At 42.3% G+C, this 22,603-nt stretch overlaps 1 protein-coding gene across 4 annotated transcripts in view; it reads right to left on the bottom strand.

Moving 5' to 3' along the window:
* Window positions 1-1,656: 1,656 nt before the first annotated feature.
* The window catches only part of LOC114662111 (glutamate receptor 3), a 410,431-nt gene continuing 389,484 nt past the window's right edge, over window positions 1,657-22,603 (bottom strand). For 2 of the 4 annotated variants that reach the window (XM_028815448.2, XM_028815449.2), the window contains exons 15-16: window positions 20,680-20,927; window positions 1,657-2,444 (exon numbers count right to left, since the gene is read on the bottom strand). In XM_028815448.2, coding sequence (XP_028671281.1) covers window positions 20,682-20,927 — 246 coding nt within the window. In that variant the 3' untranslated portion in view covers window positions 1,657-2,444; window positions 20,680-20,681. Of the gene's footprint in view, window positions 2,445-20,679; window positions 20,928-22,603 lie in introns of those variants that run through there. The other 2 variants (XM_028815450.2, XR_007936331.1) reach the window with 2 other exon arrangements.

Here is a 22,603-nt window from a genome sequence, read left to right as displayed (position 1 = left end):
AATTGACGTGGAGAACGCAGAACACTTTGGGCTCAGGGGTCGACTGAAGGGAGCCATCTTCTGGTGACAGTCAGAAACTCTATGACCCCCTCTTTCAATTGGTATGTGATCGGTTCCTAGGCACCACACGGCTGTAAAAATATGGAACTTTGAAATTGGATAAACCTTTTTGAATCACCCTGTATATTCTAGATATGATATTCAAATTCTGGCTAATAAAAAAATGTATTTAAGAGGTCTGAAATATATTATGTATAGTTGTTGTTGCTGCTGCTGCTGCCTCATGAGTCCAGTGCTCTGGGTTTGAATTGTGAGTCGTGCTGTTGTTGTGTGTGTGGTTAGTTTGTGCTCCTCGTGTCCATGTGGGTCTCTGGCCGTTTGTGGTGTGTGTTGGTTTGGTTCCTGCCTGCCCTTCTATTGAATTTAAGTGGATTTGAGAACATTATATCTACATTTTTAATTTTGACTTATCAGGTTGTAATTATGACCAGTCAAAGTAAGGGACTAAGTGTAAAAATGTGTTACAAGATGGGGACCAGTGACTCACAGGCCTAAAGCCACAGCTCACACACTTATCAGAGACTCACATCACATTAATTAATTAAAAGAAAAATAAAACATCAAAACCTGCAACTTTTCTATACAGTTTATTTACAAAATGTATTAAAATCTTTTTTTGTTTTTGTACAGCACCTCATTAATGAGGCTCAATAATTTATGCCCACGCATGCAGTTTTTACGCTTTTTTTTTTTTAAATAATCGCTATGTTGCTTGGCAATTTTTCTGTTCACAGAAGTGCAATAATAAAAAAAAAAAAACGTAAAAGAAAAAAAAAATAAATAAAAAATAAAAACCAAATCCCAGAATGGTTATTACTACTGCTGACCCCTATGGCTTGACCTAAGTAGCAGGAATTGTTTAATAAGCTATCACCACTTTATACATGCAGTTTCATAAAAAGGAAACGAAACAGAAAGTCTCGCCAGAAAGCTTTCCACTCTTTTAAAGTAACGTTGAACAAATGTACAGTTTTCTTTACATTTTTATTTATTTATTTATTTTTTTGAATTCTCAAGAAAATCCATCCGCAGTGTTGCATTGACCTTGACGCCTGTGTTTTATTTGTTATATATCTCAGTTTGGACAGGTACTTGAGATGCGCGAGTGCGTAACACAGCCCTCTAAACTTATGGCTGCATTGATGTAATCCGGTGACTTAATGGGAGGGAAAAGTACGAAAGAAAGACACGTTGCAGTTTTGCAGTAGCAAAATAAATCAATCGAGCCGAGATCCAGGGGGCAGACGACAGTTTTCCAGTGGTGTCTCATGTTGTCATCTTTGCCGTTGGTTTTTGTGCTGTCAGGGACTTTGCTCTCCTCCTGTGTTTTCATACATTCAAATGACCTTCCTATGGCATGCCTGCCAGGATAAGAACATGTCACATTATAAAACCATATGCTGTCACATTAGATGTAATTAATATGCAGGTGTTCCTTTGAACAGCCTGTTTTTAAAAAGTGACAATTACGCCTTGTTTCTCCCCCAGTTGATATTATCTGAGTAGCTCACTGGCAGAAGATCAAGAATGCAAATTGCTGGAATTGGAGAAATTAATTTCCTGCCCTTAAGTGTCCTTTGGCAGTTGCAATGCACGTTCTTGTCTTCTTTTGTCTTCTACAAACAGCCAATCATCCTTTGGACATTGTGATCAACTTCATTTTCTCTGCTGACCTCTGATCCTATTTTGCAGCTCACTTCTGCAACTGATGTTTTTGACATGAAGGGCAACTAAAATAATAATAATTAGAAAAAAAAAAGATAAATAAAAAAACACATTTTACTGACTAACACCTGATGTCCCTTTACTCTTTCAAATAACTGCTTCGTCTCTCAACACACAATGCAACTCCGCCACCTCCACATTCTGGCCTTTTTCACTGGAGCAGGCATGGCAGGCAGGCAGGCAGGCAGACTTGGATTGTCTGATGAGTGAGTGACTTGTTGCCTTTGAGCTCCAATGTGAATCACAGTGCGTTTCAAATTTTTTTTTTCTCCCTGCAAACCAGCTCATCCAGCTGTGCAGCAGCAGCAAATGATGGCTTTTGTCATTGAGCAGTTCGATTCCGAACTGGGAGTAAGGGTGCTTTTAGGGATTACAATAGAGTTTATGGGATTTCCTTTGCAATTTCAGGCAAAGCAATATATGCTGTGTTGAGCCGCGGTGCTGCTATTCCGTGGCCGTTCCTTAAGGCACTGAAGGAAAAAAAAAATTCAGTTCTTTTGAATGACGAGTCTGTTGAGCTGTCAATGATTCCTGTGCAATGCCGGACACTCGGGCTGCATGCCGAGGGCCCAGGGTGGTTAAGGCCCGTTTCCCAGCGATCTCCCCCTCGCTCCCAGTCATGGTTCTTCTCCACAGCCTGTGCACCTGCTGATTTTCAGCTGTCCGTGTGGAAAAGAACAGAAAAAGAGAAACACGTGAGTAACTCATCACCTTGCACTTTACGATCATAATCGCTCTGAACGGTTCTACAAAAGGTGACACTTCTTTGAAGTGGGAGTGGGAGTTATGGCCAAAAATCCTTATTACAGTTATAACTAAAATTTGTAACCAGTATAATGTATTTGTATATACTGTAACTTTCAAGCTGAAACATATTTTTTACCGCAAGAAAAATTAACAGTTTATTGTGTAAACAGATCTACATGTCAAAATGTTTAACTCTGCTACTCACATAAATTTGATAACAGTATTCACCTTTCCAGCTTGAACCAATAAAAGGTTCACTTGTTTTTCACTCACTCACACCATCACCATGCAAACACAAGACACAGTTCTTGCCGCCCTGTCTCCTTATTTCGGACCGTCATCTGTAAACACACACACACACACACACACACTCAAACTTGCTTAATGCAATGCAGAGCCGCAGAGAGCTTTGACTTGCCAGTCAGGTTTGAATATCAATACAGTGGAACCTTGGTTTGTAAGTAACTTGGTTTACGAGCGTTTTGCAAGACAAGCAAAAATTTTTAATAAATTTTGACTTGATAAACGAGCGAGGTCTTGCAATACGAGTAGTATGTATACTCTTTGTCTGCTGAGCGTCATGTGATCACAACTGAGCTGATTGTTCTTCTCTCTCTCGCTGCGGGATTGTGGGAAATCGTCTCCTATTCTCCGTCTGAGTCAGCGTGCCTCACTCATAGTAAACATCCGTACGAGCGTATACTGTTTACTACAGCATTAGCATTGTGTGACTGTGTGTGCGCGTGCGCACGTGCTCACTTGTGCGTATGAGCGTATGTGTGTGTACATGCGTGCACTCGTGTGTGCTGTGTGTGCTTGCACGTGCACGCTTTGATGTGCATGTCCCCGTCTTGCACACTAAAACAAAAAGCTGAGTCTCAGTACTTTAGTAACACCAGCTTTATTCAGCTTGAAACAGCAACATCAGTCAGGCAGGGCCCTGCGCATTTATAATGTTCCTTGTTCCTTGTATCACCCATCGATGGCAGGCGCTTATAGCATGTCCGCGATCTTTTCGGATTTGCTTTTACGGTGAACTGCTATAGCGCTAGGAGACTGTGATTGCTTTGGGACGCTCTTCCGCGTGTCGTCCCGTTGGGTGGAATCCCACAAGAGTTTAGAAACTCACTCACACCAGCCATGATTCTTTTCAAAGGTAAAGTGCAGGTTAATTTGTTTTATGTATTTTTACTTTACAGTAATCCCTCCTCCATCGCGGGGGTTGCATTCCAGAGCCACCCGCGAAATAAGAAAATCCGCGAAGTAGAAACCATATGTTTATATGGTTATTTTTATATTGTCATGCTTGGGTCACAGATTTGCGCAGAAACACAGGAGGTTGTAGAGAGACAGGAACGTTTTTCAAACACTGCAAACAAACATTTGTCTCTTTTTCAAAAGTTTAAACTGTGCTCCATGACAAGACAGAGATGACAGTTCTGTCTCACAATTAAAAGAATGCAAACATATCTTCCTCTTCAAAGGAGTGCGTGTCAGGAGCACAGAATGTCAGAAAGAGAGAGGAAAGCAAACAAGTCAATAGGGCTGTTTGGCTTTTAAGTATGCGAAGCACCGCGGAACAAAGCTGTTGAAGGCGGCAGCTCACACCCCCTCCATCAGGAGCAGAGAGAGAGAGAGAAAAACAAAGTCAAAAATCAATACGTGCCCTTCGAGCTTTTAAGTATGCGAAGCACCGTGGCAGATGTCGCTTCACGAAGCAGCTGCACAGAAGGGAGCAACATGAAGATAATCTTTCAGCATTTTTAGACGAGCGTCCGTATTGTCTAGGTGTGCGAACAGCCCCCCTGCTCACACCCCCTACGTCAGGATCAGAGAATGTCAGCGCAAGAGAGAGAGAGAAAAGTAAGTTGGGTAGCTTCTCAGCCATCTGCCAATAGCGTCCCTTGTATGAAATCAACTGGGCAAACCAACTGAGGAAGCATGTACCAGAAATTAAAAGACCCATTGTCCGCAGAAATCCGCGAACCAGCAAAAAATCTGCGATATATATTTAAATATGCTTACATATAAAATCCGCGTTAGAGGGAAGCCGCGAAAGTTGAAGTGCGATATAGCGAGGGATCACTGTATATTTTGTATTAATCATTTTTATATGAATAGTTTTGGGTTGTGGAACAAATCATCTGAGTTGCCATTATTTCTAATGGGGAAATTCACTTTGATATACGAGTGCTTTGGACTACGAGCACGTTTCCGGAACGAATTATGCTAACAAACCGAGGTTCCACTGTATTCTTAAAGGTGGAGGCTCGCTTACAACACGCAGTTCACATACAAGTCGAACTCCGGTCCTGGAGGGCCGCAATGGCTGTAGGTTTTCATTCTAAGCATCTTCTTCATTAGTAACCTGTTTTTGCTGCTAATTAACTTCTTTGACCTTAGTTTTAATTAACTTGACTCAGGCCTCTTAGTTGTCTCTTTGTCCTTATTTAGCAGCCAAACAATAAGGAGACACAAAACAAGCCGCCACATGACCAGCTCACCTGTGTCCATCACACAATATCTGAAAATAAAGAAAGGTGATGGACTCGGTAAGGTTGATCGCTCTGGTCACCAAAACATTTTGACGGTGTTCTTAGAAAAAACAGAAAAATCAACAGTTTTGGAAATCTCTGCTATGGCAGAATGAGAGCAGCAATACACCCTGGAATTAAATAACGGGTTTAATTACCAGCAAGAATCAGCTACTCATTAAGAAACTGGTTGGAGTTTGATGTTCCAGTTTAGCTGGTCATCTGTTGGCTCGTTTCACATCTCATTTCTATTTGGCTGCCATTTAATGAAGAAAGGAATAAATTCAGAGGACGGAATCCTTAAAAACAAGGATATTGAAAGGAAGGGAAAAGAAGTGAAAACTGGTAACTAATGAAGAAGATGGTGTGACGGATGGCCAGGGTCTATGCCTGGCCGGGACGCCCCTTCACCACATCTGCCAGGGGGACAAGGGTGGGAAATCCAGTATCTCCCCCTGAATGCTAGATGCAGCCTCCCTGGGTTACAGCGGTGCCTCGGACTCCCCCAGGGCTTCATGGGGGTTGGAGTTCTGTGCAGCTTTGTGGGGTTCCACATTTGCCGCCAGGGGGTGCTGCAGTAGGAGCTGCTGGCCCCTTTTGGGCACTGGTTTCGCCTTACCCGGAAGTGCAGCCGGATCAAACACCTGGAGCATTTCCGGGTACCCAATAAAAGGGAGCCAGCGACCAGCACTCAGCGGCCAGAGTCGGGTGGAGGAGGACGAGGTTGCTTGGGAGGAGTGGTGGTGAGAGAAGAAGGTGCTTAGCTTCACTGGTATGCTTAGTGCTGGGACTGTATATTGCCTGTGGGACATGGAGAAGACGTGCACCCACAGGGGAAGAAAATAAATAGTTTATTTGTTTTTACACATGCCTCCGAGTCAATCTGTGTAGGGTCGGGTGCAATATAGCACCTTTCTAACAATGGTTAGAAGGAAAACCTGCAGCCACTGCAGCCCTCCGGGCCTGGAGTTCGACACCCCTGCTTTAAACAAAGACAGCACTTTTCAGTCACTAATAAAACAGGACATTTCTTGCTTTCGTTTTCTTGCACAGATTTGTGCCTTTTGTGACAGGACATGTTTTACATTTAAACATTTTAAATGCATTTTCTACTAATTTTTACCATACAGGTTATTATTGTTTTTGTGAAATCCATAGCACAAAAAGAACTTTATTCAGTCCACCGAATTATCTGGCATATCACCCACTTCTACTTTGAACCTGAGAGAGGAGTTGCTCCTAGTGCTGTGCTATAGAAACTCACTGTACACGTCATTCCATATGTGTCACTCCAACAGTGAAATTCCAGAAAAAAGTGAACTGTTCAAATGAGAGCTGCTAGTTTCAAATCTGAAGCTATTTAGATAATTGGGACTCATTCCCCTTTTTTGATTTTTGTTGCCGTTTACAAAGTAACTCCTTCAAGCTGTAAGGACATTTAACTAGCAGGCTAAGAGACTGAAAAGCAATTCCATTCATAGTAAAAGTATGAAAATGAACTTCCAAATTAGACTTGGAGGCAAAAATAAAATAAAAAATTAGATGTAGGAATCGTTTTGATTTAAAATATTGAAATGTAAAGTGATGTGATAGCATAGTGCAGGGGTGGGCAACCTACGTCACGGCACACGGAATGATTTTCAATGGCACTCTGATTGAATTGAAATACAGGGCTATTCAAAATGAAAGAGCAGATTTCAAAAATGTATTTCAAACAAACTGTATAAGACAGAAACACATTGTGCGCATCACTGAGTAGAGGAAAGTTCAACATTTGGTCCTATGGTCCTTGAGGTTGCATGCACTCAACATGAGCACCATGTGCAGTGCGACAAACATCAAAACAGTAGAAAATTTCTTGACCCACACGAGTCAAATGGTCCCTAATTGCTGAATTCACAGCTTCCTCAAATGTGCAAATCTTGAAGGTGGAACAAACGCTCTTTCTTTAATGTGCCCCCATAGATAAAAAAAATCACAGGGGGTTAGGTCCTGGAGACCTGGGAGGCCATAGATGATGAGCAAGATCTTATTGTCCACCTCTTCGAATCCATCGTCCTGGAGTTGCAAGGACCATAGGACCAAACTTGGAACTTTCCTCTATCCAGTAATGTGTGGAATGTGTTTTTGTCTTATACAGTTTGTTTGATATACATTTTTGAAATCTGCTCTTTAATTTTGAATAGCCCTGTATAGTAAAAAATGATATTTTAATTACAGCGCATGCATTCGCACTCTCACGTATATTATGCATATGTGACTCACATGCAAATAGAAACCATGTGTTCATTGCAGCCCGTGGTACATTAAAACAAACCTCTTGTCATTATATTTTAATTATAGCGCATCTTTCGCGCTCTGGGTCCTCAGCTACGTTTTGTGCATGCGACTCACATGTACTGTAAATGGAAACCATGTGCTCAGTGCAGGCCGTGGTATGTTAAAACAAACTGCCCTAAAATGACTCAAAAGACAAAAACTTGATGTTCGCTCTTTTCAAGACTCTTGGATGAATGAATATGGCTTTGCACAACAAAAGGATCGTGCTGTGTGTGTGTCATGCTGTGAAAGTGTCATGTGTCGTACGTACGATCAAAGTGGAGCATATGATATTATTTATGTGGACTTTCAGAAAGCATTTGATAAGGAGCCACATGAGAGGTTGGGCATCAAATTAAAAGAAGTGGGAGTTCAGGGTGATGTTTTTTAGATGGGTGCAGAATTGTCTCAGACACAGGAAGCAGAGGATGATGGTGTGGGATGAACCTCTTCAGAACTGGCCGATGTTAAGAGTGGTGTGCCACAGGGGTCAGTGCTAGGGCCGCTGCTATTTTTAATATATATAAATGATTTAGATAGGAATATAAGTAACAAGCTGGTTAAGTTTGCAGATGATACCAAGATAGGTGGATCAGCAGATAATTTGGAATCCGTTATATCATTACAGAAGGACTTGGATAGCATACAGACTTGGGCAGATTTGTGGCAGATGAAATTTAATGTCAGTAAATGTAAAGTATTACACATAGGAAGTAAAAATGTTAGGTTTGAATACACAATGGGCGGTCAGAAAATCGAGAGTACACCTTATGTGAAGGATTTAGGAGTCATAGTGGTCTCTAAGCTATCGACTTTCCGACAGTGTTCAGAAGCCATTAAGAAGGCTAACAGAATGTTAGGTTATATAGCACGATGTGTGGAGTTCAAGTCCAAAGAGGTTCTGCTCAACCTTTATAATGCACTGGTGAGGCCTCATCTGGAGTACTGTGTGCAGTTTTGGTCTCCAGGCTACAAAAAGGACATAGCAGCACTAGAAAAGGTCCAGAGAAGAGCGACTAGGCTGATTCCAGGGCTACAGGGGTTGAATTATGAGGAAAGATTAAAAGAGCTGCGCCTGTACAGTTTAAGCAAAAGAAGATTAAGAAGTGACATGATTGAAGTGTTTAAAATTATGAAGGGAATCAGTACAGTGGATCGAGACTGTTATTTTAAAATGAGTTCATCAAGAACACGGGGACACAGTTAGAAACTTGTTAAGGGTAAATTTCGCACAAACATTAGGAAGTTTTTCTTTACACAAAGAACGATAGACACTTGGAATAAGCTGCCAAGTAGTGTGGTGGACAGTAAGACGTTGGGGACTTTCAAAACTTGACTTGATGTTTTTTTGGAAGAAATAAGTGGATAGGACTGGCGAGCTTTGTTGGGCTGAATGGCCTGTTCTTGTCTAGAGTGTTCTAGAGTGTTCTAAAGAGTGCTATAATAATAAACAGGACTGGACTGGTGCCTCTCACCTCTGTGGGGTCAAATTCTAGCCTGGTCACTGCCTATGTGGAATTTACATGGTCTCCCTATAAGTATTGTCACACACGTGCTGTGGCACCCGGCTGGGGTTCATGCCTGGCCGGGATGCCCAGGAGGACCGGAGGAGGGCTTGTGCCTCCTCCAGAACACGAGGGGGCGACCGCCCTGGTTCTATTGGGGGCCACAGGTACAGAGCTTGGAAGCTCAACCCTGTAGGGGCCCGTGGTCACCGCCAGGGGGCGCCCCGATGCCTTGGGAGCCCTGGACCTCAGCCCTTCCGCCACACCCGGAAGTGCTGGGGGGAAGAGGATTGGGGACACCCGGAGGACTTCCGGGAACACAGCCAGAGCTTACGCCACACAGGGGTGTGTCAACGGAGGCTCCTCGGGAAGCACCTGGAGTCCATCCGGGGGTGTATAAAAGGGGCCGCCTTCCTCCATTTAATGGCAAGAGTCGGGTGGAAGAGGACGAAGCTCGGTGGATAGGAGTGGAGGCGGACCAGAGACTGAGAAGGCATTGTGTTGTGTGGCCAGGACTTAAGGGGTGATTGGTGCTGCGGCACTGGGTTTGAGCACCTTGAACTTGTAAATATTGTATAATAAATGTGTGTGTGGTGAAACCATCATGTCTACCTGTCTATGTCCGGGCTGTTCTCCACAGTGCTCAAATAGTCAAATAGTGGTATTTCTCAGTTAGACTAGGAGTTGGCGCTGTCACCTGATCCTTTCTCCTTTCGTCCCTCTGCAGACCAGCTGAAGACCCTGCCTCTCAATGACATCACCACCAGTCCGGCCCCTGTTAAAGTCACCCTCTGATGACGTCATATCCGGTACCCATCTTCATGTTCCTGCCTCCCTGACTCCACCTCTTCCTCCATTCAGCCATATATATAGAGCAGCTTTCCACATGTTACGTCAGTTCAGTTTTGGACTCCTGTCTGCAAAGACGTGTTTATTTTCAAGTACATGGGGTGGCCATCCCCAAACCTTTTTGTGACACTTTCTCGTCTTTGTTACAGTGTGTAGGGTTTCCTCTGAGTTCTCTGTTTTTTCTTCCACACATGTGTGTTAGGCTTGTCACTGTACGAGTATGAGTGTAACCTCTGATGACCTCGTTCCTGTCTTGAACCATGACAATGGTTTGGATACATGGTAGAAAAGGTGGGTAGATATTAAAATGCTTCATGTGCTTCACAATGTTTATTATTTATTTTGTAGCAATGGCACTTTTCTAACTACATTAGAAAGTCTTTTTATCCAAATGCATTCATATTGTTGTTTACAGGCTTTTCAATTTCCATTAGTTTTAAAAGCTGTTAAATGAGAACCATCCTATGGTAATGGAGGTGGCCTGGAGAGCCCCTTTCCTCAGCACATTGTCTCTGTCTTGAAAAGTTCTGCCATTAGCTGTACTGTCAAAATAGATTAAAGGATAAAAGCCAATCCGTGTTTTTCAATATACAGTATGTTGCTCTTCTAATTCAAACTGGGCTAAAGCTTGAGTTGCAATATTTTATATCAATAATTTAAGGCAATCACCCCTTGAAATGCTGATAGGCGGTGTCATAATCGGTTTCTGGGTATTTGGAAGAATTAATTTTTTATTACTGCGGTGGGTTGGCGCCCTGCCCGGGATTGGTTCCCTGCCTTGCGTCCTGTGTTGGCTGGGATTGGCTCCAGAAGACCCCCGTGACCCTGTGTTCAGATTCAGCGGGTTGGAAAATGGATGGATGAATGGAATTTTTTATTATGATTACCATTTTTTTATTTATTTCATTTTTATTGATTATTAATGCTTGTTTTTGTTCACATCTCCCTGATATAATTTTGTCAAGGGATGTCAAGGACCAGAATGTTTGAATTCGATGCCAAAATCAGTGAAATTTCATTATTCTCGATACCTACAGTATTCAATACCACAGCAAAAACAGAAATCCCAATCAAAGGCTTTTTATTAAAATTAACTTATTTATTCAACTGAACAATATTATGGTCTTTCCTGTAATACAATATAAAATACTAGCTGTCCCCTGCGGCTCCTCCTGTGTAGTAGTGAAACAGGACAAACTTTAAAAATCAATAAAATAAAATTAATAATTTGTGTTGAGAAGAATTTATATTGAAAGCTTTCATATTCGATGGCCTCTTGATATACAATAATTTTGGTTTTGCTGTCGGGGTGAGAATATAGCTGTGATCTCTTTGCCAAAAATGTCAAAAGTTGGTAAGGTATCACTGGCCAAGCAGAAGGTAGGTACACTCCAACGTCAAACGTTAGCACTGTATCTGATGGTGTTCAGCTCTGATGGGAGAGCGTCCCGCACGTGGGGAGAAGAGCACGTGGCCGTGATATCTCTGCCAATGAGCAGCTACCCTCTAAAGCACACGTAGCTTTGATCTCTCTCTCTCAAACGTCAAACGTTACTCCTTAACAATGTGTAGATGGTAATGTCTGCTGAACAAACAGGAATCGCTAGCTAAATGGAGGCAAGGTACTCTCTAACACATGGCGAGAGGTAGAGCAACTCGAACAGAGGCTGGCGTGTGAGTGAGGATGGCCCCACCTGGCTCCCTACTCCTGAGGTCCCGCCTCCCCTTCCCCTCGGCCCGCTGTGTCTTGGTGCCACAACCGAATTATAATACTTAGTGCGATGGGAAAAGTCACAAAGTCAACTGGAATGTTCAAGCAAATTGTAGAAATGAAACCCAATCTAAATCCGTTAAGTAGTTCTCTCGTGAAAAGCGGACAGACAGACAGACACAGACAGATGTTGGATTTATATATATATTGTGCCAGACAGCTGGGGACTCTACATAGCCGGGACGCCTGGATGGTCCATGAGAGGGACGATACCTTCCCTGGACCATGAGAGGGCAGCCGCCCTGGTCTGCTTGGGGGCCACTGGCATCCCTATGGGAGGACGTGGCCACCGCCAGGGGGCGCCCGGACAGTTATGGAACCCTGGATGGCAGCACTTCCGCCACACCAGGAAGTGCTAACGGAAGAAATCAGACGGAGCACCTGGAGCCCATCTGGGTTATTAAAAAAGGGGCCGCCTCCCTCCAGTGGACGAGCCGGAATTGGGAGGAAGGAGACGGAGCTTGTGAGGAAGGGAGTGGAAGTCAAAGAAAGAGAAAGAGAGAGAGAAGAGTTGTTGGTAATAAGGCATTGTGGTGCTTATGGAAGATAAACGTGCGTGTTTTGGACATTCTGGTGTCTGTCTGTCTGTGTCCGGGGGCTGTCTATCCACAATATATAGAGAAATAAATAGTAATAGTAACAGCAGCTTTAAAATACTGGAATATCCATCAAATAGGTACCCAAGTATCATTTAAGTAAACTAGTATTGGCATTCATGAATATCAGAATACTTTTTTACTCTGTCTTTCTATTGTGGGAAGGCATTTCCAATAACAATTAGCGTTAACACTCCAGTTTCTCGGTTCATTTGGTCCCCCAGACTAATGACCTTTTGCATGATCACCTTGTTTCTGCGTCTCCCACTTTGTGCTGCTGTCTCGCAGTCAGTTATTTCCACTCACTCATTGGCTGCATCCATAACTGCTGCTAACGGAGAGGGAAGGCTTTAGAAGCTGAAACCCGGGTAAGTGCCTGATGAGGACACATTCAGTTACCAGACAGCCTTTTCAAAGTGTTTACAAGATTGCAAAATGTTGAAACTGAGAACCCCAGAGGCAGGGCCGGATTTTCCTATAGGCTAACTAGGCTTCAGCCTAGGGCCTCAAGATCAAGAGGGGCCTACATTCAAATTGTTAGCAAAATTAAAATTACACTATTCTAAAAACAGTGAACACTAAAACACTGAACCGAAAATAAGGAGAAATTCTACGCATATGACTAATAAACAAACATAAAAATGTATTGGTTAAGATCAACGCGTATTACGTATTTTATTATCTCTCATGTAATTTACAAACTTAAAAATGGAAGGTGAAAGGGCCTCATAAGTGGAATAGCCTAGGGCCTCTTTTCATATAAATCCGGCCCTGCCCAGAGGTACACATTATGATGGAATAATAATGTCACACACCATTGCAAATAACGTTACACTGTCAAGCTCATACACTTAGTTAAAAAACGAAAAAAAATTAACCTTCCCCCCCATGTTCAACTAAAAAGGGGGGTACGTACTTTTTACCGTTTCCCAAATTACAAGCTAAGATCTGCCATAATGACTGGTTGTCAAATGTCAAAACAAGATCTTCTACGTTAAAAAAAAAAAAGCATAAAAATGTGTCCTTAAATTTCAAGACCAGAGTGGATACATTAAAATAAGGAGTGCTCCACTTATGGAGGGAGTGCTCAGACAGGAGATGGGCAATCAACTTAGAGAAAAAAGTGCTTTCAGGTTTGAAAGATGACCTTAATTTAGAGCGGAGCACTCAGAAATGAGATGGTGTGCTCAAATATGAGATGAAAAGTCAAATTAGAGCGCAAGCTTTGAAATATGAAATAAGTACTCAGTTTATAGAAGATGTGCTAAAATGCTATACCGCAGAATGGCAAGAAGGACACTGAAGTATAAAAGGAGGCTTTCAGATACGAGAAAGGAGCTTCGTTTATAGTGCCTGATTTCAAGCAGTTCTGAGAAGGTACAGTCGGACAAAGTGTGCGCTCAAATATGAGAGATGGTAACCACCGTGAAAGTTTGGAAAGACGCCCTCAAAAATGAAAGTGGGGCTTTCAGACGTGAGATATGTTCTCACATGGAAGATGGAAACTAGAGAATGAGCTCTCGAACAGGGAGGTAGTCATTATTTAAAGTGGGTTTGCTTATATTCGATAGGGCATTCAGTATAAGGGGTGGGAGCTCAGCTACAAATGGGTTTCCTCATGTGCACCATGGAAACTTGGCATAGAAACGAGACTCTCAAGTATGAGCTTACTGTTGTACCACATTGAAAAAGACAGCAGTGACCAAAGATGATAACAAGACCAAGAATTGAAAGAGAAGCAAAGTCAGGGACATCTTGATAGAAAGCCAAAAAAAGAGAAGAGACTCAAAAATACCAAAGCCCAAGACGCAAATCATTAAACCAAGTCTACAAGAACGTGCAAAGTCTTAGCTTCCTAAATTAATATTTAATGACGATGCCTCACAAAAAAAAAAGAATTAATATTCAGAAACTTGAATATTAGTAGTAGCACACTGCTGTCCTAAATATTGCCCAATAGTCACAAGATAGCAATAGAAATTCATTGTTAACAACAATATGGCTGTCGTTACAGAAATAAACGATGGAATGTTATTAAAAATGATGATTAAAAAAAACAAATCCAAACAACCTTACACACAAAAATCGAGTGCAGAATCAGTTTCTCCATGTTCAGAATGTCCTCCTAACACTTACTACGGATGAGAAATCATAACGCTGGTCTACAAAAAAATATTTTTTGTTTGCTTCTGGGAACTTCAGAGCATCTCTTTATTACGTTTTTCACACTGATTTCATATATGAAATCAGAATTAGGCTAGCATGTTAGGTTTTTGAAATACACATCATTGACGCTTTGACACTTTTGAATATCAATATAATATATCAACACGATATCTGGAGTTTGGACTATGTCGCACCAAAATTGTTTTGATGTGTTTATTCTGAAAACAAACTAGAAGACGATACCAGAGACACATTAAAACATATTTATGTCAATTTACCTCAATGTAAAAGTGAGGTCAGCGTGCCCAAAAATGTTGGAGGCACTCGCTTTTGTGCTTGTACTGCACATTCGTCTCTCTTTGCCAGAACCAACAGTAGTCACCCATCATGCTCGGAGTGAATTTATCACCTTTATATCTTGATGAAATCTTTCATCATGCTCATCTGTGACATCGCTTAGATTTAATAATTCTTTACATGTATATAGAGCTTTTCTCACTACTCAAAGCGCTCTCTTCACAGGGAGGACCCAGGAAGCGAACCCACAGTCTCCTTACTGTAAAGCAGCAGCACTACCACTGCGCCACCTGTGAGGATTTGGTGGGAAAAAGTCGAGATGAGAATGTAAAAAATGCGTCTTCAGTGACATTCTGGCTCCCATAAGCTAATACAGTGCATCTGGAAAGTATTTACAGCGCGTCACTTTTTTCACATTTTGTTATGTTACAGCCTTATTCCAAAATGGATTAAATTCATTTTTTCCTCGGAATTCTACACACAACACCCCATAATGACAACATGAAAAAAGTTTACTTGAGGTTTTTGCAAATTTATTAAAAATCAAAAAACTGAGACATCACATGTACATAAGTATTCACAGCCTTTGCTCAATACTTTGTCGATGCACCTTTGGCAGCAATTACAGCCTCAAGTCTTGTTGAATATGATGCCACAAGCTTGGCACACCTATCCTTGGCCAGTTTCGCCCATTCCTCTTTGCAGCACCTCTCAAGCTCCATCAGGTTGGATGGGAAGCGTCGGTGCACAGCCATTTTAAGATCTCTCCAGAGATGTTCAATCAGACTCAAGTCTGGGCTCTGGCTGGGCCACTCAAGGACATTCACAGAGTTGTCCTGAAGCCACTCCTTTGATATCTTGGCTGTGTGCTTAGGGTCGTTGTCCTGCTGAAAGATGAACCGTCGCCCCAGTCTGAGGTCAAGAGCGCTCTGGAGCAGGTTTTCATCCAGGATGTCTCTGTACATTGCTGCAGTCATATTTCCCATTATCCTGACTAGTCTCCCAGTTCCTGCCGCTGAAAAACATCCCCACAGCATGATGCTGCCACCACCATGCTTCACTGTAGGGATGGTGCCAGGTTTCCTCCAAACATGATGCCTGGCATTCACACCAAAGTGTTCAATCTTTGTCTCATCAGACCAGAGAATTTTCTTTCTCATGGTCTGAGAGTCCTTCAGGTGCCTTTTGGCAAACTCCAGGCGGGCTGCCATGTGCCTTTTACTAAGGAGTGGCTTCCGTCTGGCCACTCTACCATACAGGCCTGATTGGTGGATTGCTGCTGAGATGGTTGTCCTTCTGGAAGGTTCTCCTCTCTCCACAGAGGATCTCTGGAGCTCTGACAGAGTGACCATCGGGTTCTTGGTCACCTCCCTGACTAAGGCCCTTCTCCCTGAATCGCTCAGTTTAGATGGCCAGCCAGCTCTAGGAAGAGTCCTGGTGGTTTCGAACTTCTTCCACTTACGGATGATGGAGGCCACTGTGCTCATTGGGACCTTCAAAGCAGCAGAAATTTTTTCTGTAACCTTCCCCAGATTTGTGCCTTGAGACAATCCTGTCTCGGAGGTCTACAGACAATTCCTTTGACTTCACTGCTTGGTTTGTGCTCTGACATGAACTGTCAACTGTGGGACCTTATATAGACAGGTGTGTGCCTTTCCAAATCATGTCCAATCAACTGAATTGACCACAGGTGGACTCCAATTAAGCTGCAGAAACATCTCAAGGATGATCAGGGGAAACAGGATGCACCTGAGCTCAATTTTGAGTTTCATGGCAAAGGCTGTGAATACTTATGTACAAGTGATTTCTCAATTTTTTTATTTTTAATAAATTTGCAAAAACCTCAAGTAAACTTTTTTTCACGTTGTCATTATGGGGTGTTGTGTGTAGAATTCTGAGGAAAAAATGAATTTAATCCATTTTGGAATAAGGCTGTAACATAACAAAATGTGGAAAAAGTGATGCGCTTTGAATACTTTCCAGATGCACTGTATACTTTCAGCAGGTTCTCCACAAGCTCAGTATAATTCTCTGCATTGTGCTTGTCAAGAAAATTCTGGACAACCTGCACGAATGAGGGTGCTGATTCAGCTGGCTTCAGTTTCCTTTTGAACTCATCGTCAAGCATCAGTTCACAGATTTCAGGACCAATAAAAACACCTTCCTTAATTTTGGCTTCACTTTTCTCGAGACCAAACTTATTTCTTAAATGCTGAAATGCATCGCCTTTACTGTCCAGTCACCCTAGTTGTCCAAGACCTGGAACATCATAACTAGAACATGGGACATGCTGGATAAAAACATTTTTCAGATTTGGAGTCCATCTATCCATCCTCTTCCGCTTATCCGAGGTCGGGTCATGGGGGCAGCAGCTTGAGCAGAGATGCCCAGACTTCCCTCTCCCTGGCCACTTCTTCTAGCTCTTCCAGGGGAATCCCAAGGTTTTCCCAGGCCAGCCGGAAGACATAGTCCCTCCAGTATGTCCTGGGTCTTCCCCGGGGCCTCCTCCCGGTTAGACGTGCCCTGAACACCTCACCAGGGAGGCATCCTGATCAGATGCCCGAGCCACCTCATCTGACTCCTCTCGATGCAGAGGAGCAGCGGCCCTACTCTGAGCCCCTCCCGGATGACTGAGCTTCTCACCCTATCTTTAAGGGAGAGCCCAGACACCCTGCGGAGGAAACTCATTTCAGCCGCTTGTATTCGCGATCTCGTTCTTTCGGTCACTACCCATAGCTCATGACTATAGCTGAGGGTAGGAACATAGATCGACTGGTAAATTGAGAGCTTTGCCTTACGGCTCAGCTTCTTTTTCACCACAAAAGACCAATGCAGAGCCCTCATCACTGCGGACACCGCACCGATCTGCCTGTCGATCTCACGCTCCATTCTTCCCTCACTCGTGAACAAGATCCCGAGATACTTGAACTCCTCCACTTGGGGCAGGATCTCGCTACCAACCCTGAGAGGGTACTCCACCCTTTTCCGGCTGAGAACCATGGTCTCGGATTTGGAGGTGCTGATTCCCATCCCAGCCGCTTCACACTCAGCTGCGAACCGATCCAGAGAGAGCTGAAGATCATGGCCTGATGAAGCAAACAGGACAACATCATCTGCAAAAAGCAGTGACCCAATCCTGAGTCCACCAAACCGGACCCTCTCAACACCCTTGCTGCGCCTAGAAATTCTGTCCATAAAAGTTATGAACAGAATCGGTGACAAAGGGCAGCCCTGGCGGAGTCCAACTCTCACTGGAAACGGGTTCGACTTACTGCCGGCAATGATAGATAGATAGATAGATAGATAGATAGATAGATAGATAGATAGATAGATAGATAGATAGATAGATAGATAGATAGATAGATAGATAGATACTTTATTAATCCCTAAAGAATGCGGACCAAGCTCTGGCACCGATCGTACAGGGACCAATTTGGGGTCAGCAAGTGAAATTTGTTAAATTACAGATGAAAGAATCCCAGTAGCAAAATGTTTGTTGACCAGTGTAATGTATGCATGCTCAGTTTGGAGAGGGGTTTTCAAAGGTAAGGTTATGTGATGTAGAACTCTCAAATATCAAAGAAGGACTTGGGCTACTCACATACAAGATTGATGTTCAGTTTGACAAGGGCATGTTCAAATACGAAATATGCACTCGAGTTGGCAACGAGGTTCTTAAATATAAGAAAGCTATAGCTGAGTTTACAGTGTGGGCACTTGTACGGTATCTGAGATGGATACTTAATTTAGAGTTGATGGCTCAATTACAAAATGGGAAGTGGAGGTTCTGAAATACTGGCGATCAAGTTAGCAGTGAACGTGAAAATACATGTGCTCAGTTAGATGTGAGAAAGACATTTAGTTTAGCAGAGGCCTGTATAACAAACGGGTCACAGAGTTTTAGGCAGAGGTACTCAGACTTGAGTATTGAAACAGAAGATTGGCACTCATTGTAGAGTACTCTATGCAAATTGAAGGGTGCTCAAATGCAAGATGGAGGCTGAAATTGAAATGCTAACACACTGTAGGCATCTACTTTAATGTGCGGCTCTTAGGCTTAATTTAGAAAGGTGGTCTGATCACTCATAGATAGTTGAGGTGCCAAAATAAATGGGTTCTCAAAGGTAAGATGGACAATTGAGTTAGGGAGGGGGCTTATATAAAAGAATTAATTTAAAGCTAGATACCGTTCTCAGTTTTGAGAGTGTTCTCTTATGTTAAAGGGCAGTCAAAAGCAAGGTGCATGGAAGAGTGAGAGAGGGGCACTGTAAAATTTGAGACGGAGAGAGAACGATGAGCTCAATTTTGAGAACTTTACACAAATGCAAAATGGGTAACTAAATTCAAGATGTGTCTTCAAGATCGGAGGGACTGGCTTACATTACACCTTGGTTATTTATATTGGACACAGATGCTCAGTCAACACAACATCGACATTCATTTTAAAAAAGGGAGGCCACAGGATGAGGCAGAATGAAAGCCTCAACTGGGCAGTCGATTGTGAAAGAGGTAAAGGCAATTTCATATCATGTGAGTCGGCAGGTATGGCAGACTTTCCGACTACATTTGCTGATCTCATTGCCAGCCCAATGTCAATTTACACAACAAAAAAAATCACTGGCCATGTCAAATTTAACAATTACTGGCTGACCTTCCAGCACAGCCATGCTCATCTCATTTTGTGACAGCCAATAACGTGCTGCCTGATGGAGCAGATGCTGTACGAAGGGTTAAAAGTTATAGTACGTTCAGCCGCAATCTTTATTTATTTATTTTTTTCCTTTTTTTCCTTTCTATCATAGTATGCAAAACACAAACCATCAGACAGATGAAGATCTCTTCTATTTTTGTGAGGTCAAAAATTCTGCATTCCCCATGTCTTTGTTGCTGCATTCTAGGCATTGCACTTTTGGATGAGCATTCATTGATTATCAGCTGTCATGCACACAGAGCTCATCACTACAACTAATGACAAAATCAAACCTGTTTAATATTTTGGGGTGACTCGTGGAGTAGTTAGAGTGGGTCACTGGGCATTGTATATAAATGTAATGAATTATTATTATTGTCACATTATGTGACTGGCCATCACGGGAGGCTGCCACTGACTGCCGCTGTCTCACTAAAATTATGTAAATGAAGGCTATGATTGATAATTGCTGGAAAAGTTGAGTAACGTGACATGGCCTTAATGCAGCCTTTCATAAATGGACACGTCCCGGAATTGTTAGATTGGAAGACCATTACTGTATCAGTGCCCGAGCCTTCACTTCAACCAAGTGCTTAGCTTAATGATTCATGTAGCAATAACTAAAGATCAGTGTCACTTACTATTTGTCGTTTTCAAAAATTACATTTCTATGACCCCTAATATTATTGTTTATTGATTTTTTTGTTACTTTGTATGTATACAAAATTTGTGTATTTATCTTATTTGAAATGAGAAAGGATTGATAGATATTTATGAACTGACTAGCTGTGTAAGCCCGTGCTGTAAGAAGCCCGGGGTCCTAGAAACTATTGAAATCATCAGAAAAAACTGAAATGTAGAGATGTCAGGTAATTGAAAGGGCGTCTCTCTCCTAGGAGGATTCATTTTGCCGACGTGCTCACATCGCTTGTGTATTAGCGGCGGGAGGAAAAGTAAAAGGGACACCTTTTCGCTGATGTTAGAGGCTAAGTGACTTTGTCTTTCTTCTGAGGTTTTGTTTTGCTGACGTGCTCGACTCGCTTGTGTTATTAGCAACTAAGCGAGTTTTCTGTTTCCTTACCCCGACTCCACCTCTCACTTCCATGCCGGACAAACAGACACACACACTTCCCCACACAGACGTTTATATATAAGACAACTTCCATTATAAGAACACATTCCGATTTACAAACAATAGTAGTATAATAGTAGTAGCTTGGCCAATGACTAAGTGATTCACGTGTATCCTCTGATTAGTTCTTAAAACAGAGCAGGATATCAAGTCAGCTCAGAACTTGACAGTTTATTCATAAAATGCCCACCACCTTCCCTAATTCCTCCATGCTTTCTCTCTCTAGTCAATTGTTGAAGGAAGAAAACAAAAAGATTGCAGCCGGGCTTACCAATTGCATGTCCTTACCCTTAGATTTTAACACTTTCTGTTCCATAGACGTTGTATCCTTCTCGATATGTAGCAAAATTCTGGGTGTTTGTTGGGGGAGTTGGTTTAAAGTTTTGAGCATTCTTTGCAAGTTTCAGCCTTTTGGATTCGGCCCTTGATTTGTAACAGAATTCTATTAAGGCCACCATCATTGCCAACCCCAGGCCTCCAACAAGAATGTAGAAGACGCCGGCTACATTGCTTAGACTCAAGGCGCTTGTCTTGTCCTGAGAAAAGTGAAGAAACTTGTTAGACTAATGCTTGGTACTCTGTTCTTCAAAACAGGTCAAAATAATAAAACATCATTGCTAAGGTCTGCCTACACAAAGGTCTCGATGACAGCTGAACACAAGTGCTGCTTGCTGCCCTCTCACTTAGAAATGCCTTGTCATGAGAGAAAGCCTTGTTGAGGGCTGGCGTTAGTCGACAGCTCAGAGGAACTCAGGACTACTGCCACGCATCTTCAAGAACGAAGAATCAAAGCTGACCTTGCAAAGGCTGAGGTCTGACTCTCCAAGCAGGCAGCTCTGGGCAGTTGGCTTTTTCTCACCTACCCTTTATAGGATATGAGGTAGGCCACCAACTTCTCACAAGGCATGAGAGACAGAGGCTAAAGATCACGGGGGAGTGGCATTGATCCACAGCCATGTGGAAAGCTAACAGAAAACAATTCAACCATTTTGGTGCTGCTCTGTCATAAATACATAAATAGAGTCGAGCATCCATACGCAAAATATCTTATGCCCTGGTGAAGTCCTTAACTCCTAGTAAGGGCAAAATATCTGATTTACTTCATTCTGTGGTCTATTGTGATAACCGCCATACATTTCTGACAAATAAATTCAATTTTTATTTTTACACAGAATCTATAATGCTAAATGCCATTAAAAAATCTCATTGCAAGAAAGATGTCCTAGGCCCATATGCATAAAATCACTGGTTTCATTTAAATAATAACCAAACAAATAGATCAGTGTAGGGCAGATATTAAAGTTGTGACTGTGCCTTACCACGATGACAGGATTGAGGCTGTTTGTGACATAATGGGAGAGCACACAGTGGCAGACCATTGTCAGAGAGTTACATTGTGACATGGTATGTGAACACTTATAGTCATGCTACTTTAACTGATGTCTAGCAGTGCTGCGACGAGGTGCCTTTTAACACTTTAGAGTGATTTACTGCTTCTTGATATGACGCAGAAAGAAGTCAGGGCCTTCATAATTGACAAAAATCTAGTGCATTAGTAATTCCAACATTGAATATCATTTGAAATGTCATGACTTAATTTGGGGATTTCAAAATCTCTTTTAGCCAAGTAATAAGAGGCTAATCTGGTCTTCTGACTGCAGTCCTGTTTTGTTAGACATCTCTGTACGTAAGTTTAAAAATGTCAGCCAACACCTTGCTTAACTAGTGAAGCCAGTTATCGACGGATACTTGCACATGACACACCATCCTGATTATCAGCACCTAATATGATACCTCTTTCTATGTTTGAAGGGACTAGCATACTTGAAAAATAAAGAAAACCTCCCTATTTATCCAAAATCAAGAGGTTACCAAGAATAGTCCCTTATGGGTGTGCTCATGATTCAAATTTATTAGAACTGCAAAAGGATGAATGCTGTTTGATGGACTGAACACTGAAATTTAGAAAAATAAACATTGGATGAACGTCTAGCCCAAGAAATTTTCCTCTAACAGGAGACCTCAAAGCTGGAGAAAGAAAGAGGCTATTAACATTTAATTATTTGCTTGTTATATATATATATATATGTGTGTGTGTGTATCACAATGTGTGTGGCCAAATGATTTGGACTCCAGCCCCCTGTAACCCAGAACTGGTTTCAATGAGTTTGAATATTTTTTTTTTGGTAAGGTAGGCTTTTCAGCTTTTATC

This window comes from Erpetoichthys calabaricus, chromosome 12, assembly GCF_900747795.2.
Source record: "Erpetoichthys calabaricus chromosome 12, fErpCal1.3, whole genome shotgun sequence".
Classification (NCBI taxonomy): domain Eukaryota; kingdom Metazoa; phylum Chordata; class Cladistia; order Polypteriformes; family Polypteridae; genus Erpetoichthys; species Erpetoichthys calabaricus.
The sequence above is the reverse complement of the archived record's forward strand: the minus strand, read 5'-3'. Positions and strand labels throughout refer to the sequence as shown.